Source organism: Balaenoptera ricei, chromosome 1 (genome assembly GCF_028023285.1).
Source record: "Balaenoptera ricei isolate mBalRic1 chromosome 1, mBalRic1.hap2, whole genome shotgun sequence".
NCBI classification, from domain to species: Eukaryota; Metazoa; Chordata; class Mammalia; order Artiodactyla; family Balaenopteridae; genus Balaenoptera; species Balaenoptera ricei.
In genome coordinates, this window is record NC_082639.1 from 188,870,719 (window position 1) to 188,890,044 (window position 19,326).

The 19,326-nt window shown below is 40.5% G+C and overlaps 1 protein-coding gene across 6 annotated transcripts in view; it reads right to left on the reverse strand.

The window, feature by feature from the left end:
- The window catches only part of DENND1B (DENN domain containing 1B), a 255,425-nt gene that overhangs the window by 23,118 nt on the left and 212,981 nt on the right, over positions 1-19,326 (reverse strand). For all 6 annotated transcript variants that reach the window (XM_059942960.1, XM_059942934.1, XM_059942952.1 and 3 more), the window contains one exon: positions 18,779-18,886. In XM_059942960.1, the coding sequence (XP_059798943.1) occupies positions 18,779-18,886 (108 nt within the window). The remainder of the gene's footprint in view (positions 1-18,778; positions 18,887-19,326) is intronic.

Sequence of the window (19,326 nt, forward strand, 5' to 3'; positions counted from 1 at the left end):
TAATACAACTGACTATAGCTTTTGAAAAGCTGTGCATATCATTATTTTTCTAACTATAACGTTAGATAGTTAATAGTTGCAGATGCCAGTGGAATGGACTTTGTATACTATATGTTTTCAGAGAAAAATACTATTCTATTTCAGATCTGGATAGAAATCTCACAGTAACAGGTGTACAGTGGGAAAGTTCCCAAGGGCCAATGAACATGTTCATCATAAATTATTACCTAGAACCCCCTGAAATAAGTGCCAGGACAGTCATAATATGGCTTATATTTGGGAACAGGAGCTTTCTTTAAAAAAAAAAGTGATTATGACATAGATTGAGAGAGAGCTATAAGCAGTCAACCTGGAGAAAAAAGTGAGAAAAAGAAAAATTAAGTTGATTTACATTTTTAAAAGACCCTATAAATAGTTTTCAAAGTTGCACTAAATGACACGACATGGTTCTTGCCCCTGGAAAACCAGCCAGTGTCACAGGTAAGCCTCCCATCGCCTGTGCATCTGCCGTGTGCAGTTATGGAAGCTTCTCTCTTTTCTGTGTTTTGAAATGTGCATAGCTTTTTCCATGAATTTTTTCTGAAAAGGGGGAAAAGACTCTTTCCTTTTCTTCTTGATCAGGGTACAAACAATGGCCAGGTTTCTTTAATTTACTGACACAAGAAAGAAGACTGTAATCCTGTTTTTGGTGCCTCTAATCTTTAGGGAGCGTTAATAGCCTGTGATGACATTTTCTGGGTGTCCACAAAGTTAGCAATTGCTCCCTGGTTCACTCTGCTCTGACCCACAAGGCATCACCAGGGCCCCTTTCGGTGCCTGATACCTGCCCTGAGTTGTTCTACCACAGGACCTTTGCACAGGTCGATCCCCCTGCCTTGCAGCCTCTCCTCTTACACTGATCCCCTCCTCCCGGCCCCACTGTCTCTGCCACTACACGTCTGTACTCACTGGAAAATCTGTAACTGCCCACCTGCATCTGAGCCTGTTTCGTCCCACCGTGTAGAAAAGCTACAGTCGCTAAGCTGCTGACAGAGACATCTTTTTAAAGGCAAATACAACAATGCTCTGCTCCTCTTTCCATAACGCCTTCAGTGGCTCCCCACTGTTTTGGGGATAAATCTCTGACTCCTCACTTTTGCCCAGACTCTGCCGCAGGGGTGTTTGCTCCGGCTCTACCAGCCGTCTTCCCTCCCGTGCGTGCGGGTCCAGCAGAACCTCCCCCACCTGGCCTTTTCCCCTCTCTCTCTAGTTGTCCTTCACGCTTTGCTCTCCCCTCCCGCCTTGCAGGATACACGTCCTCACTCATCCGTCAGCTTGCTGCTGCCTCGTGCATCCCTAGAGCACCTGGACGCACACCTGCCGGGGGGCCTGTCCCGCTGCACCGCGTCCTGGTTAGAGACCCTCCTCCCCGCTCTGCAGCCGGTTCCGAGGGCAGGCGCCTTGCTCCCTTGTCTCTCGTACCCTCAGAACCACGCAGCGTGTGGTACGTATTAGTGTCAGGAAAACTGCAAAAGACTTTGAAAGGAGCCAAAGATGACGGCGTGTCCTGTCAGCGGAATCTGGATGACGTTCAGGAGACCTTGTGGGGTTACCTGATTCTACAGGGCTCTCCATCTTTCATTGTCTTTATCGACCTGCCCAGGATACAACTGGACAAACTGTGCAACCAAGGCCTTACCTGGAGCCACTGCTGTGGACCAAAGGTTGTAGATTTATGGAGCCGAAGCCTACAGAGCCCTCCCGGGAGACCCGCGAGGTACCCACCTGACAGGGTCCAGCCTCAAAGGTGCCTTTCCCAGCAGGCCGGTAGCCTGAGCAAATCCAGAGAACCTCAAGAGGGATTCACCCCAATTTGTAGCTATTTCAGGTAAAACATATTTTTACCTGCTAGAAAGCTTTCTTGGGCTTAGTTTCCTAGCCTTCAGATAGCAAATAACAGAGACTTTTATCAGCCCAATCGGATTTCTTACGAAAACTTCCAGAAAGAAGTAAATTCTGTGACCACAGCTGGCCTATACTGCATGGCTCTAGATTCACAAAACTGTGATGTAAATAATCAGGTCAAACCTGATGAGAACAGCCTTCTCTTTTGATCAAGAATAATCTTTGAGATCATGAGGATCACAGGTGGAGAGAATGTCAGGAAAACTGTAAAAGATACTGAAATGGGTCCAAAATTACCGGTGTCCTCTCAGAGGAATGTTAGGTACTGCCTAGACTCCTGGGGCAGATTGGGGGATTGTCCAACGCTCTGGAGGTCTGCACGGCTCACAGGCACTATTAACAACCCTGCCGAGACCAAAGGTACCTTGGGGAGGACTGACGGCAATGGAAATCTTTCTTGTCCCCAGAGATGTAGCAAATTTTGCCCAGTGGAGCCGCAGGTATGCGGTGCGGACAATGATGGTTTTAGTACCTGTTGGCATGTACACTTCAGTATTCTTGACTGTCTAGGTGTCTGTTCTCTGAAGTATCCTTTGTATCCATTTTTTTCTTTACATCTTACTGGCTTTCTCATTAGCTAATGAACCAAATAAAATGAGGGTATTATAATTCTACCCTTTAATAAAAAATTCTTCTTTAAAGCAGGCGGTTAGTGTTTCGTGAATAAATGAATACCTCCATACGGTAGTAGTTTCTGTTGAGCACTTCAACGAATTTTAAAACTGATAAGAAAATACATAACGCAAAGAAGACGGTACCGCGCTAACTGGCCGACATGGGCATTTTCAGCGCCCGCGAGGCACAGAGGAGTGTTACGCTCATTCATTCAGTAAAGATTACAGAAACGTCTGCATGTACCAGGTAGTGGGCCACATGCTAGTATGAGTATGACCGACAACAGGGCTCCTTGCCCTCATGGCGACTGTGGTCTAGTAAACGAAACATGAATTAAGTTGAATAATATAAGCAGCCAATTAGGACAGCAGGAACTTGTACTAAACTAAGACTGCCACGAGGAATCTGACCTCGTCAGGGAGGTCAAGGGAAGGCTTCCCCTGAGAGATGTTTGACTTCAGCTCTGAAAGGTCAGGAGGAATTAAGTAGATGATGAGAAGAGGAACTAAAACGTGCAAAGGTCCCGTGGTGGGACGACCAGGGCAAACACAATGGAATCAAAGACGCCTACGGTGCCCCGTCGGTCAGAGCCTGGGTCCCGTGCACAGGGTTACTGAAGGGCCCACTGGTCTTGCAGTTGCCTGGCTGACCACTAGATGGCAGGTGTATACTAAGAAGGCACAAGGCTGGATGCAGGTACGTTTACAGCAGGTCACAGAAACTGGGGGAGAGCAGAGGTGTAGCAGGAAAGAGTGGGCGGGCAGAAGGTGGTAGGCGGGATGGAGACGGGGACAGACCCAACTTGCAGGCCCCGACGGTGGAGGGTAACAGGAAGCCATTCATTGTTTTTTCCCTTCAACAAATATTTGAGGACCTCCTGAAAGCTTCTCTGTTCTCCTTGAAGGTAAGTAGCAGCCCTACCTCATTAAAAAAAAAAAATTCTTAGCATCTCTTTGCACCACAAACATCCGTTAAGCACCTACTACACGTGAGCTACTGTCTTCCATGCTGTGAGGCACACAAAAGAAAAGAAAAAGATGTTCCTTCCTCTCAAGATTTTCTAAAAAGGGTGAAAATGCCAAATACTGAATATAATAAAGCAGTTACAAACACAATTCTTCCTACGGATATAACTGCACTCAGCTTTTTGATCACATATGACAACTTACGTAAATGACCATTAATACTGATCATGATTTATGTCAAATTGTAACATTCCTAATAAGTAGGTTCCATCAGCAGGCTAACAATACTAACCACATAGAACTGTAAGTACATCCTTTAAATACTGGTAAACTCTGGGATCAATAAGGAGGTCTGGAAGTTTCTGAACTGTACAGACCTAGTGCAGCTGGAACTCTAGCCATGGTCAGGCACTACTGACCCCAGAAGCTGTGCAAACTAGCAAATAACTACTGGCATTTGCAACTCTCTTGGGAGCCAGTACTACACTAAAAGGGTATATTTTTTGGATGCAAGAAGACATCATAAGGAAACAAAACAAGCAGAGTTTTACATCCCTCTGACGCAAAGAATTAAATATAAAGATGGGGAATTGGACGTCGCACGTCTTCAGTTGGACTCTCACTAGGTTCTAAACACATAATTGTGCAATAAAAATGTTCTCACATGGACATATAAAATATAAAGCGAAAAATTAATATACTATCAATATTTTGGAAGTAATAAGCACTTGTATAGCAAGGGATGCTTACTAAGAATGTGAAAAATACTAAACTAATGCGAAAAAGCTATCAGTGTGGAATGAAATTTATCAGAGAAGATATTGTACTAGAGAAGCGAGACGTTGAGTAAAGCAAAGAGAATGGACTGGAAAAGACCGGAAGGAAGAGAGGACCCACGAGGAGCGTGACAGAGGCAGGGTGTCCAGGTCACAATACCATCAAACCCCACGTCTAATGAGGCAGCAAGAAATGAGTCTGGTTTAGCTACAACAAGCAAGATAAGTGCTTCCTTTCTTTTCACTACAATGGTTTCCCCAAAGCATATCAGAGGGTGGAATGGAGAGGATCCTCCCCGGATGCACAAGGAGCCTGCTATCCTGCAGTTACCATTTTTGTCACTAGATGGCAGACAAACCTAACACGAGGGTAAAATCCTGGGTAAGGTGAAATTCATAGTTGGGGTTAAGGGGCCAGGGAAAGATAAGGGATAAAGGCAGATGAATGGGAAAATACGAGTTTTTAGACTTCATAAAATTGAGATGCTTGTAATATATGAATTTTTTGAAAGGAGGTACTCTCTGTGCTACTGTCCCCATTTTAGAGTTGAAGTGACTGAGGTCCAGAGCGTTACCTGGCTTTTCCAAAGTCTACAACAACTCCCTGGGCCTATGCGCTTTGCAGCATAAGGCAAAAAATATCTACGTGAAATAATATGGGAATAAATTATCAAGAAAGCTACTATACAGAATTATAATGCCAATACCTTAAAAATACATGGCAGTCTGCAATTTGAAAAGAGGTTTAAAAATGTGTGTTATCATTTTTATAGGCGGTAACTGAAGCACAAAGTGCCTTACCCGTGACTTACTTGCTTCAGTGTATTAGGTGTTTTATAGATCATACTTTAAATACCTACTTTACCACACACTTTGGTGAGCATTTTCCCTGTTTTACATATTAGGGAACCAAAGCTTAATGAAGTAAAGTATCCTGGGCAAGATTAGACAGTTAGTGGCAGAGCCGAGACTGCAACCCAGGTGTTCTGGCTTGCTGAACGGAACTCTTCATTATAATTACACTAGATAAGTCAGTCCTCAGAGACTCAGAAGAAATAAATATCTGAGAATTAACCCAAGAAAGACCTTCTTAAAATGGCAAGTCTTAAGCTCATTTTTAAAACAGGTGGTAGTTACAGAATGATCAAGAGTACTACTGTCTGGGTAGGTGAAGAGACAAGAGATTAAGACACTCTTCCAAAGATATTTCTGTCAGAGCAAGAAAGTTAAACTGGAAGGATTAACAAGATACGTGTTTGGTGAAGTCTGATGAATTCAGGTTATGAAGGGCTTCTATTACCAGGCCAAGGAAATAAGCTTGAATAGAAGCGTCAGAATTCCGTTTCTGAGCAGGTGAGTGTCACGTGAGACTAGTTCCGGCGGGAAGATTCTGAAGTGGTCCAGACACACCACACCCGTGACCACTTAACCAGCCTCCCCTCCTACAGCCACGGCGCCTTCTCTGCCAGCTTTAGCCACTTCACTCTCCATCACTCGGCTGTCACCTGATACGCACTCTCTTATGAAAGCAGTGTTCTGTGAGTACATTCCTGTCTTACCAAGTCCTCGAGGCCAAGAATCATATCTTTTAATTCATTTTGCTTTAAAATCCACTTCCATTTTGAATGCAAAAAGCAGCAAAAGAATGTTGATTCCCATCCTAACCATGACAAACATCTGGATGGTCTTAAAGAAAAATATATTTTTTTCTTGAACCTATCAGAATGCTGAGTTGTAAGGCAACCAAGTAAAATGAATCCCATGGAGTTAGAAGCCCCTCCAAAGAGAGACGGGAGACAGGATCTATTTCATCCCTGGCAAAGCACACACACGGAAGAAGAGCAGCTGGAAGATAAACAGGGAAGGAGACATGAGCTGAAATGCAACCAAGACCACGTGTGGACCAACAGGCCGGTTTGGAAGAGCTGGTAGACTCAGCGACAGGGGTGTTTGCACTCGCAAGCCCTTCTCCACAGGTAAACTATAATTTTATTTACCAGATCAGGCAACTCTACCACCTGGGGCTGCAGAGAAGGACTGGGGACAGACAGGAGTCTGAAAGCGCTCCCTCGGGGATGCAGGCCTGCAGGAGACAGGCACGAAGCCCACTGACTCCTGAAGATCATTCATTTACATACAGCAAGAGCCTGAGCTGCTGGCAGACATCAGCAAACTCAACCCCAAGACCACGGGGGCAGGTGTAGAAGTACAAACTCTACACCCCAGGGAGGAGCCGGAGGCCCTGATAGGCACAGGATTCTACACGGATACCAAGCATAAGTCTACCACCACTAGGGAGGGGCAGGCGGCCTGCAAACTGCCCCAAAACAATCACAGGTAAAGGGAAGTTTATCCACCACGAGCAGGAAGGGAGGAGGGGTGCTGAGAAGGTCCCACACCTGAGCCACAGGGGCACATGGCCTATGAAGACCAAAGCTGGACCAGAGCACAGAAAACCCGTAAGGCTAGGACCACGTAACTAGCAACAGAAATTAACTGCTGAGGGACGGCTGCAAACACGGAGAGAGACCCGCTATGTAGAGGGACTGCCGACAGCTGAGGGTGAAGGCGGAACACTGAGAAAAACCTTCCGGTACCTCCAGAAGTACTGCCGTCTACACACACTTATAATAACAGCAGCCACTGCAGGTAATGATGTCAACAACAAAATCCCAACCAGTCCAACACATGATGAACTCAGCCTCTTGTACTAACGGCCTCACACCATTTCTGGGTGTAAGTACTATTTAACTTACTCTCTACTGCTTTTTTACACATGGGGTCCATCACCCAAGAACTACCAGACATGAAAAGTAAGAACAAAATAAAAAGAAGGAGAATATGCATAAACAGATGGGATGACAGCAGAGAGATGGAATCTATAAAAGAGGGTGTAAGTACTATTTAACTTACTCTCTACTGCTTTTTTACACATGGGGTCCATCACCCAAGAACTACCAGACATGAAAAGTAAGAACAAAATAAAAAGAAGGAGAATATGCATAAACAGATGGGATGACAGCAGAGAGATGGAATCTATAAAAGAGTCAAGTTGAATGACAGAATTGTAAATAAAAACATGATATAAAAGATAAAGAATTCTTTTGATGGGCTCATCAGCCATTTAAAACAGGTCAATAAAAATTATTTAAACTGGCATTCCTATACACTAACAATGATCTAACTATCTGAAAAAGAAAGAAAGACAATCCCATTTACAACAGCATCAAAAACAATAAAGTACTTAGAAATAAACTTAACCAAGGAAGTGAATGATCTATACAACAAAAACTTTTAAGACACTGATGAAAGAAACTGAAGAAGACACAAATAAATGGAAAGATATTCTGTGTTCCTGGACACGAAGAGTTAATATTGTTAAAATGTCCATATGACCCAAAGCCAGCTACAGATGCAATGCAATTACTATGAAAATTCCAACAGCATTTTTCATAGAAATAGGAAAAAGAATCCTAAAATTTGTGTGGAACCACAGAAGACCCCAAATAACCAAATCAGTCTTGGAAAGAGCAAAGCTGAACTTCCTGGTTTCAAACTATATTACAAGGCTATCGTAATCAAAACAGTATGTTATTGGTATGAAATATACAGAGATCAAGGGAACAGAATCACGAGCCCAGAAATAAACCCATGCACTTATGGTCTAGTAAGATTTGACAAGGGGGTCAAGAATACGCAATGGTGAAAGGGTAGTCTATTCAATAAATGATGCTGGAAAACTGGATATTCACATGCAAAAGAATGAAACTGCATGAATTTAACCTTACCTCACTCATAAAAGTTAACTCAAAATGGGTTAAGGACTTAAATTTAAGACCTGAAACTGTAAAACTCACAGAATGTTAGAAACATAGGGAAAAAGCTCCCTGTCATCAGTCTTGATAATGACTTTTCGGATATGACACCAAAAGCACAAGCAACAAAAGCAAAAATCAACAAATGGGGCTACATCAAACTAAAAAGCTTCTGCATAGCAAAAGAAATTATCAACAAAATGAAAATTTCTCCCATTCTCATGGGATGGAAGAAAATATTTGAAAATCATATATTGGATGGGGGTTAATATACAGAATATGTAAGAAGCTCATACAATAGCAAAAATAATAATTATCTGATTAAAAAGTGGGCAAATGACTTGAACAGACACTTTTCCAAAGACATACAAATGACCATCAAGTACACTGAAAAGGTGCTCAACATCACCAATCATCAGGAAAATGCCAATCACAACCACAATGAGATAACACCTCACACCTGTTAGAATGGCCATCATCAAAAAGACAAGAGAGAACGAATACTGGAGAGGGTGTGGAGAAAATGAGCCTTTGTGCACTGTTGGTGGGAATGTAAACTGGTGCAGCTACTCTGGAAAACAGTATGGAGGTTCCTCAAAACACTAAAAATAGAACTACCATATGATCAGTAACTCCACTTCTGGGTAATTATCAGAAGGAAATGAAATCACTGTCTCATAGAGCTATTTGCAGCCCACGATCACTGCAGCACTTTTCACAACAGCCAAGATATGTAAACAGCCTGTGTCCAGGAATGGATAAAGAAAACGTGGTGTATGTTTATACAGAGGAATACCATTCAGCCATAGAAAGAAAGAAATCCTGCCATTTGTGACAACATGAATGAAGCTGGAGGGTGTTAGGCTAAGTGAAATAAGCCAGAGAGAAAAACACAAATAGTGTATGATCTCATTTACATGTGGAACCTAAAAAAAGCTAAACTCAGAGAAACAGAAAGTAGACTGGTGGTTGCCAGGGGCTTGGGGGGGGGGGGGTGAGGGAAATGAGGAGACACTGGTCAAAGGGTACAAACTCGCCCTTACAAGACGAATAAGTTCGGGGACCTAATGTGCAGAAGGGTGACTACAGTTAACAGCACTGCGCTGTATGCTTGAGAGTTGCTAATTTGCTAAGGGGGAGAGTCTAAGAGTCTTCAGTGTTCTCGCTGTAATAAGTAAGTGGTAGTTACGGGGGGTGAGGGATGTGTGTTAGCTAACCTGACCAGGATTAGACTCAAGTGTCAGAAAAACCATGAAGAAGTTCCAGAGAAGGCTGCACACAAAGTCGTCCCATTTTGTAACCTGTTAAGATATTTACGCGTCACGCTGCTACTTTATGTTCTATACCAGGAAATATAATCACGGGTAACAGACATAACCCCGGTTCAAGTGACAATAAGGTTCTATAAAATACTCTCTAGTTACACATCTCTTGACGCTCCCGGCAATTTCTCTCTCTCGGGGACACGCACACACAGCAGCAGCAGGAACACCTACAAGGACAAGACGGGCCTTTCCTTTCATCAACGCTAACGCTAACCTCTGACCAACCTTAAAAGCAGTTCTTATACACAGAACAGGAAGAAAACCATCATTTCTGTATGCCAGGATGCCTGGGAGAAAATAAGAATTTGTCTAGAAAACTTGGGGACTTTTGGAATAGAGAGCTGTTGTTACTTTCACCAAAAGCCCTTAAAATAAAGATGTAACGAGGAAAAGCTCTCACAAAGTTAAACGGAACAGAAAGATCTTAGTGATGTAATTACCGATGTGAAGTCTAGAATGGTAATAATACTCAATATATTTACTAAATGGAAAATTTAAGTGCCTTTGCTTTTGTTTCAAGACTTTGTGATAAATGACATAGCCATTTGTGGCAATAAATCTGAAGAGTAAAATTATAACATTAAAAAGGTACATTTCAACCCAAAAACATCTCATAGACTATAGGGAACATGTTCACATAAGTCTTTATCATACCCTAGGTATTGTTCATTTTAAAAATGAAGTCCCGGCCAGTTGCTGAAAGAAGGAGTTGGTTTTGAATTATCTCTTTGAAAGAACAGTGTTCTTGAACAATTTTATGACAATATAAATTTCTCAAATATGTATTCTATTGTGTTTCTAAAAGAGAAAGTTTTATAATTATAAATTTTAAATAGAGAAATTTTATAATTATAAATTTTGTCTTGCGTAACCATTCTTTCAAGGAAAGAAAATATTACCTAATGGTCACTAGAGGGCACCCTTGTCATCCATAACTGGGGTGTTGGGGAGGAGGGCTGGCGGGGCACAGATGTAACAATAATCAAATTTGACATGTTGGAAATTAATATTATTTCAACAGAAACAACAGAGAAAAATAACTTTCTTTAAAACAACAACATGGTACCCATACTTTCAAATTGGACTGAAAGGATCAATTCTATAAATTAGTGGCATTAGTATAAATTAGACTAAATAGACGCTATATGAAAGAGTGGCTTTTGGACAAAGACTGCTAAACCGTGTTTTCATTTAGGCAGTACTTTTTGTGGGCATCTTTTAATAGAAACACACTTACTTAAATTATTTTTAAAAACATTTTATCATTTGAAACTCTCATACTTTAATACTTACACTTTCTGATCACTTTAATTCAGCACTTTAGCTTAATCATAATAACAGAATTCTCAATACTGAGCCAAAGTAAACAGAGTGCTAAAAATAAAAAACTAGGGTTTCTCTTTTTGTTTTGTTTTGGTTTTTTTTGGCTTACCATGATTTGGTTAAACTTATTTTTATTATTCTGTTAAGATTTATATTATATTAAGTTTTTTTTCCAAGTATCTGGCTCTCCTCCTTCATAAATTCATCTCTCCCCCTTCCCCCGAGGTCACAATTATTTTTCTCATTGTGGTTTACAGTCATTTTTTTTCTTGGTCAGAAGCAGCAAGTGGCTACTTCCCTCTGTAAACCAATGACGATGTCATTTTTTTCTTGACCAAGAAAGCAAAGCTATTCAATGGACTATATTTTTCAAAGACCCCAACAAGTATGTCATTTTCTGAAATCTATTCTGTCGCCTGAGAAACACTGTCCTTAATTACATTCATTTTATTCCCAGATTCCACTGAATTCCAATGAAGAAAAGTGTGTCATAAACACAATACTATAAACCACACCCTACTAGGTGTGAATATCCCATCACTTACAATGCTTAGGAACTAAGCAATTTAGAGAATCTAAATGTTTATCTTTTCTGGTAAATTTCACAGAAACAATTTCACTGGCAGTATTTTAAAATATGAGATTTATTCTGTGTAAAATGTAAACCATCTCACATCTCATATTTAAAACATGCTTACATACTGGGATTTAAGTTCCCATTCAACTGAAATGTGGCTTTCAAATGCCTTACCTGCAAGTCACATGCCAAAAAAGGCATATACAACTACTAAGCACATTTTTTAAAGATGAAATTACATTACTCATCAATTATAAAATGAGCTCATTGACGCTGTGCTATATTCCAAATCCATTAGGATGATTTATAAACCAATAAATACATAAGGACTCAAAAAGATAGCAGTTTCATTTGAAGTGTACATTATCACCTTGTACTATGGGTAAAAAATGGAAAAATCACATATATCATATTTTATGGCATAAACTTTGTCCTTATTCCTTCACTCTAAAGAACTATTCACATCTCGGACTATTAGTCTGTGTGTGAATGTAATTTGAAAAACAGAATAAATGGCCACTAGTTTAATAGTACCTCATCTTATTAGGAGGCATTATGGCTATTGAGCATATTTCTATTTGTAAACACTGTATTTGGGTTAAAGTCTTGACTACATTCCAAGTGACGGTGTTTGTCAGCAGTCACACACTTTATATTATAGTACAAACGCAAAAATAACCTTCCATTCATATTTTCTCATGCAGCTTTTCCATAATTAATTAGACAGGTTGAAAATAAACCTGAGTGGATTGCTACTCGTCCCAGACATGCAATAGTTAAGAGTGGTACGTGTGCCAGGGTTTTAATGGGGCTTAACAACAAAAAGCTTCAATCCTCCACTTTCACTCGATTTTGCTGCGGTGGTTTTGCTTGCTTAGGGCCATGCATCTGTTAAGGTTGACTTGTAATACAGCGACCCTCTTGCTCGCCATTCACTGGTCTAGTTGTGTGTGTGTGAGCCTGTGAGAAACACAGACACACAGACAGCACACATTACAATTACCAGAGTAAGTTAAGAAAGGCTATTATTATTAAATATGGAGCAGTGTCTTAGGTTCATATAAATTTTGCATATTATTTAAAGTTATTCCTCATTCTTAGAAAGTTTCAATAAATTTTTACAAGCAAATATTTTAAAACATAATTTTGAATGACAGACTTAGTCTAGACATTGCTCACTGAGTCTACAGTGTTTTGTTCTAAAATAAAATGGATGAAAGAAGGTAAGTATGTAGTCAAGATGAAAACGGTTCTGCACCATGGCCAGTGGCGGTATTCTCCCTGGACCCGACTGGCCCTATTTTCAATAAAACCAGAGGAGGAACCTTTCCCTGGAGTCCTGTTAGGCTGGGGCTGCTGCTGGAACTGTCATCTCCACACAAAAGGGAAAAGGGTTGGGTTTTACAAATATGAAGCCTAATTGGAAGATCTTCATGGCTATACCCCTGACATTTATTTAAGCCTCATCAACAAAACAGGAAATAACCATACTAATTAGCAGACCAATACACAAATTACCATTTGTTGCGAGTAGATATAGATTCACAATCCATTTCAAAAATAAGCTAAGTAATGGAAGCTTAAAACACCACACATTTTAATTTTTGTTCTTTTCTACAGTACCCAGATTATAAAATTTTATTTTTTTTTTATTTTTTTTTAAATTTATTTATTTATTTTTGTCTGTGTTGGGTCTTCGTTTCTGTGCAAGGGCTTTCTCTAGTTGTGGCGAGCGGGGGCCACTCTTCATCGCGGTGCGTGGGCCTTTCACTATCGCGGCCTCTCTTGTTGCGGAGCACAGGCTCCAGACACGCAGGCTCAGTAATTGTGGCTCACGGGCCTAGTTGCTCCGCGGCATGTGGGATCTTCCCAGACCAGGGCTTGAACCCGTGTCCCCTGCATTGGCAGGCGGATTCTCAACCACTGCGCCACCAGGGAAGCCCTATTTTTTTTTAACTTTAAAATACACTCTTGGAATTTAAATTACCAAAGTCTCATTTTTCTCTTTCGAAAAATGAAGATAAAGTGTTTCATTTACACAAATCTAGTTGGAAAACTGGAAATGTAAAGTTCTTTTTATATAGCCAAAATTGACTTTTCAAATGGATAAGCAAACAGGTTAGGAATGGGATGAGTCAAGTCCACATTCTTTATTTAGATAATCTGACAATAAAATGGCATACTTAATTAAGGTCTTATAAACCAAGAGATTTCTTGGTTAAAAACAAAAAGTTGTATATTTCTTTCCAAATCATAAACTGAGATCTAAAGGTACCCCTACTTAGAATGAAGACAGATAATTTTAGGGTCCCCAGTGCTTCAGTGACTACAGGATTGTTAGTGACTCTGGAAAGAGAGAACAGAGAAGAAGGTCAGATGGTGCCACTGCTGTAAAAGACCTGAAGCTCAAGATATGTGTTTATGTATAAATGGACAGCGGCCAACTACTTAGTGCCTACTGTGTGGCAGGTGTTTTACATACATGATCTATAATGCCTACAGCATCCTCGGAAGATGACATGTACTGTTCCTACCGTTTCACAAATGTAGAAATTAAGGCTTAGAGATGGTGTGTTTGGCTTCATGCTAGATGCCAGCAGCCTCTTCAAAGTCAAGACTCTCTGGCTGTAAAGTCCATACCCCTGTCTCCAACAGCCCCTCCGCCAAGAGCACCCGTCTCAATGCAAAGCACGAGAGCAGCGGCCAGGGACTTACGTTCTGGAATCAGTCCGTCTGTCTGCTTTTCAATCCCTACTCTCCTATTTATTACTGTAGAACTTTGGGCACATTTCTTAATCCCTCTGTTCCCCCGTTTCTAAACCTGAAAAATGGGGGTAATAGTTCCCACTCTGCTTGGATTGTTGGGAGTTTTAAATTAATCCTGTAGCACGCACAAACACACACAGACAGCCTGTTAATCAAGGAACTGTCTCTTTTCCTTGTGTTTTCCAAGGCTGCTCCAGTGCACTTTAATGTTATCTCAACTCTATAACGATTGAGGTTTAGAAAATAGTAGTAAGAACATCAAAATTATCTGGATCACCAAATCCCATAGGTATCTACAGAATCTTGCTTTCAGGTAACTGAATTTACCACCCAGCAAGTCTTTTAAGAGAACCTGGTCACGTGAACAATCAAATATAAGACGCGGCCCAGGACATGGTTCCTTCCGGAGAAGCCAGTACTGACACGAGAGAGACGCTATAGAACGAAGGAAAGAGTGTATTCTAGGCTTATTCCTGCTCGTAACCTTTGCATCTTTTTAAGCAGTTCAACACTCACGTGAAAGCTGAGGCCACAGCGAGGAAGCTGAGGGGCCTCTGAGGAAGGTTCTGATGAGCCTGAGCGCTTCACATCATGAGACTGCATGGGAGAGACCGAATAAAGAAGACCGACCTTCCCTCCCCTGACACAGGGATCCTTGCCAGGTACATCCTCGGGACTGTGTGCAGCCAGCCCCACGTCCTGAGACGGCGCTGAATCTCCTGGACAGCTTTCTACATCTCTGTGCATTGTGGACCACGGTAGCTGTGTTTTTCCATTTTGGCTGCCAAGCACGGCACAGGGCCTTAGCTTCTTACTACACTTACTTTCTCTCTGCCGTGAATCTTCTCTACATTAAACGAATTTTAATTCTTTATTCTATGACTCTTTGTAAGATATCAATTTATTTTTGGAAATAGGTAGAATATAAACAAATAAACATCAGTGTCTCCGACGTATTTATTGATATCTAGGTTCTTTCTTTAACCACATCCAACTATTCCCAGAATTGCTTCCATACTTAATTGAAAATCTTAATGTGCTCAGACCCTAATATTATTACAACCTGTAGAGATAGGAGTGAGAGAACATACTGATTTGGGAATCATCACAGAACAACACGCACATGGTTCTAGCATCAACTTTCCGTCTGCTCCACAGGATACTGGATCTTATTTTGATTAAATCAATGAGATTGGATTATCTCCAAAAAGTGAACCAAGGAAGCTTCTGCAATATCAGACCACAAAGAAAAGGCAGTGGACTATGCCTGATCGCTCTTGATCTCTTTGCCCAAAGTGCAAATGTTGCATCTGAAGCTCATTTTTGCTGAGGTCCTTTTGTTTGTGAAAGTGGCTCCTCTCTCCCGTGAGAATGGAGGCCACAGGCAGCCCATCAGGGTAGGCTGACCTTAAACTTACTAAGCTTCCAATTTGTGGGACAAAGATCCAGCCTCTAACCACTCAAAAATATAGATTTTTCTTTTCTTTTGCAAAGATGACTTCTTGGCAAATAGCATTATAAGGCAATCAGAAACAGTAGAAATCCTTTGAGATACCGTCACAAGCCTTAAAACCCCTACTCTGAGAACTGCTTTCCCTGTTCACACCCACCACCCTCCCAGTGTCTGTGGTAACATGGTCCTCTCCCCGCCTCTCTGGCTAGAGTAGACGGAGCCAAGGATTAATGCCCGATCCATGTGGGCTGATTACGTTCTTCCTCAAGAAACTGGATTTGGGAATTGTGGTCAATTTCTTTCTTTTCTTTAAATTTAAATTAAAAAAAATTTTTTTGGAGTATAGTTGATTTACAATGTTGTGTTAGTTTCAGGTGGGACTGACGTATACACACTACTATACGTAAAATAGATAACTAATAAGGACCTATTGTGTAGCACAGGGAACTCTACTCAATACTCTGTAATGGCCTATATGGGAAAGGAATCCAAAGAAAAGAGTGGCCATATGTATATGTGGTCCATTTCTAGCAGTTGTTTGAACTGAGGGCCTGCAAGCTCAGTGAAGGGACAGAGGAGCTGAGAAAGCCAATCTACAGAATGCACAGTGAACAAACACGCAGAGAGAACAGACCAGGTGAGACAGACAGAGAAGATGGTGGGGTCGATACTCTCCCCCGACTGCTTTTCCCGTTCTCCAGTCCCAATCCTCCCAGAGGTCTATATACACTCCTGCACGTGGATGCAGGAACATCTAGATCCTCACAATAAATGCCCTGCTGTTGTCGTATTTCATTTGTATGTGCTTGCTAACACTATGAAATTAAAGAAATAATTGAGATCTCGAATTAGACGACAATTTCAATTTGAATGTACCATGGTCTGCTTTTATAAATAAGCTGCTGACCACAAGTTGGCTATCATTTCAGAGCCCTAAAACTTTCAGCTCAAAGAAGTAAAATTAGTATTGCAAGAAAACATGCATTCTGGCAGCTATGGGGAAAAAAAGTAAGGGTGGAAAGTAGCAAGGAAAAGAATTGCCAAAGGGCCCGAAATTTACCTCTTTGGTTAGTGTGTATGTGAATCTAAAGCTATCAAATTTATAGAAAAAATACAAGCAAAAGCAAAAAATTAAATTACAATAAATACTGGGTTGCAAATGGTTTGAAATATAAACTCAAAAAATTTAGCTGTTAAAATGCATATACATAGATGTATGTATCTATTTACATAATGGGACAGATGTATACAAAGAAACATATTCTGGGTATACACATTGCCTGAAACTCAGGTATTTATCACTCGCAAAGACTGTTATGCAGACATTATCAGCATCTGCACAATAAATCTAAATATGTTGGTTTAACAAATTCCTATATACCAAGTAGGAAAATAATAATTCTCAAAAGAATAAGCCCTACTTCTTTTAATTCTTGTTAAAGTCATGTCATGTCCACCTGAAAACCAAAAAATGCTAACTAATGAATGCAGATAATGACACTAATGATATTACAGTAGATGACAGCCATGAAGATTCAGGGTAAGTATGTGATGAATGTAACCTATTATCCTGTAAGGCTTTCTATTACCTAATGTAATTTTCTCTATCAGAAACTGTCTCTAGGAATTCGAAGAAAACAAACAAAACCAGAAATCAGTAATGTATTTTATAATTAAATTATCATAAAAATATTGTGCCACGTTAAAGAAAAGGCAGATTTAAAAATTTAAATATCAGGAGAGAAAAATAATTTTCTTAATTTAAAACCGACATTTACAACAGGGCTTTCTCCAATTTAAGTGTTTGCTTTTTATCTTAAAGCATCCTGCAGGTAACAAAAATTCCCACATTTCTTTCACATAAAAATCTATTTATCATGATAAATATAATCTAAGTGCTTAATCCAATATTAAGGCAGTAAACATTCTGGAAAAGTTTTTAAGATGTCAAAGCTTGAGGACAAACAGGAAATGAACATTCTAGTGATGGGAGAAAAATTAAGAAATTGATTGCAAATCCATCATTAATTTACAAGTTAATAAATGTTTTCCAGTTAATGGTGGTAGCCAGAAAAGTCTCCTACCCTTGTGGAATAATTATTTCATTGAAACAATTCAGGTCATGCAACCAGCATTCATGACCAATACGCTGCAGTTAAGCAATACTAATGTATGAAAACGTAAGCTTAACAAATGGATAAATCATAGAGAAGGCACTTCGTATGTTATAAAAACAGCCCCCTGAAGCAGAGATTTTATATGTTTTTCCAAAATACCTAGAAAAGTGCCTGGCACTTGTAATAGCTGTTGAACAACCGAACGAATGGGTCTTCCTTACAAAGGCTGAGGTTTTAGCACCGCTTCCGGGGCTCTCTCCCCATTCCTAAAGACACAGGAAAGCCCTGCACCGAGTGTCTGCACATCCAGCGAGCTACCTGAGCACCGGAGGTGGGCTCTCGTCCAGCCCTGCCACTAACTGGTTACAAGACTTCAGGTGAGTGATGGGACCACTCGGCTACCAACTTCCTCAACTGTAAACTTTGGTGACTGTGATAAATGAAGCTTTGCAGCTGCTTCCAGTTCCACGGTTTCGTAACTACAATCCACTCGAGAATTCCTTTTACAAGCTAGTTTTCTAAGACCACTTAAAGTATGATCTGGCGTATGCAAATTTTGCTTCCTTAAAACCAGCAGCAACACACTTATGATGCAAAATCAGAGGCACATACAGCTATGATCCTGGACCCTTTCCTACTTTAGGACAGTGTTTTAAGTAGCATTAGATAGAAGCAGAAGCTTTAACTACTGATAGCAAATAAAATATCTAACTTTAGAAAAAGACAAACATACATTACTTCATATTCTAATTTCTACAGATTACTTTAGCAGTCAAATCCCCACGTATGAGTTTCATCTTACTTTTGTAGTCAAGGAAGCCATCAATAAGCTACCCCCGCTCCCGGGCAACCACGCACTGCCCTGTCTCTCTCCGCTCACCAGGAGGACATGACCCAGTGACGTGTGTACAGACTGGGACCTGGACCCTGGGCTCCCAGGCCCCCCTTACCGGCCCGGACGCCACCTACTCACCTCCTTGACCGTCAATGCAGGGTTTCTCACCATATGACAAAAAAATCAATGGGTTCCAAATTTTCCTGAAGAATTGATTGGAATTGCATGACTTTAGAATCTGTGAGATGGGAGGGTAAACAACCTCACCTGGGCAAGCTTACGCCTTGCTAGGTTTCTTCTCTTTTCACTGTGTAGCGTGTAGACTGGCGTATATTGTACAGAACCAGAACAAGTCCCATAATCGTCCTCGTTTTCCTACACATGAAGAAGCATACAAGTGGTTATTCTAAAATACTCATTTTATTACTCAACTTTTTTGCTTAATAGATAAAGTATCCGATGCAGATGCAAATAAGAAAATAACACTTGGGGTATAAGTTTAAAAAAACCTATTTAGGAAGAAAATGCATTTTTCTATATTATGAATTAATAAATTCCAAAATAATCTGACTCTTTTGAAGAATTTCAATAAAATTATATGAAGATCGCTCACTCTCCATTACTACAATGAAAGTTTTAAGTAGTCTCTTCCCTCCAGAGGCAGAAATTCAAAACACAACAACTGATAAAATCTGCAAAGATATTATATGTAATCAAATCAAACACACATATACATAAACGTAACTATTCACATATATGCAATATTCACAGATTCAAATACACCTTTGTAAATTAAGAACATTCTTCAATTTAAA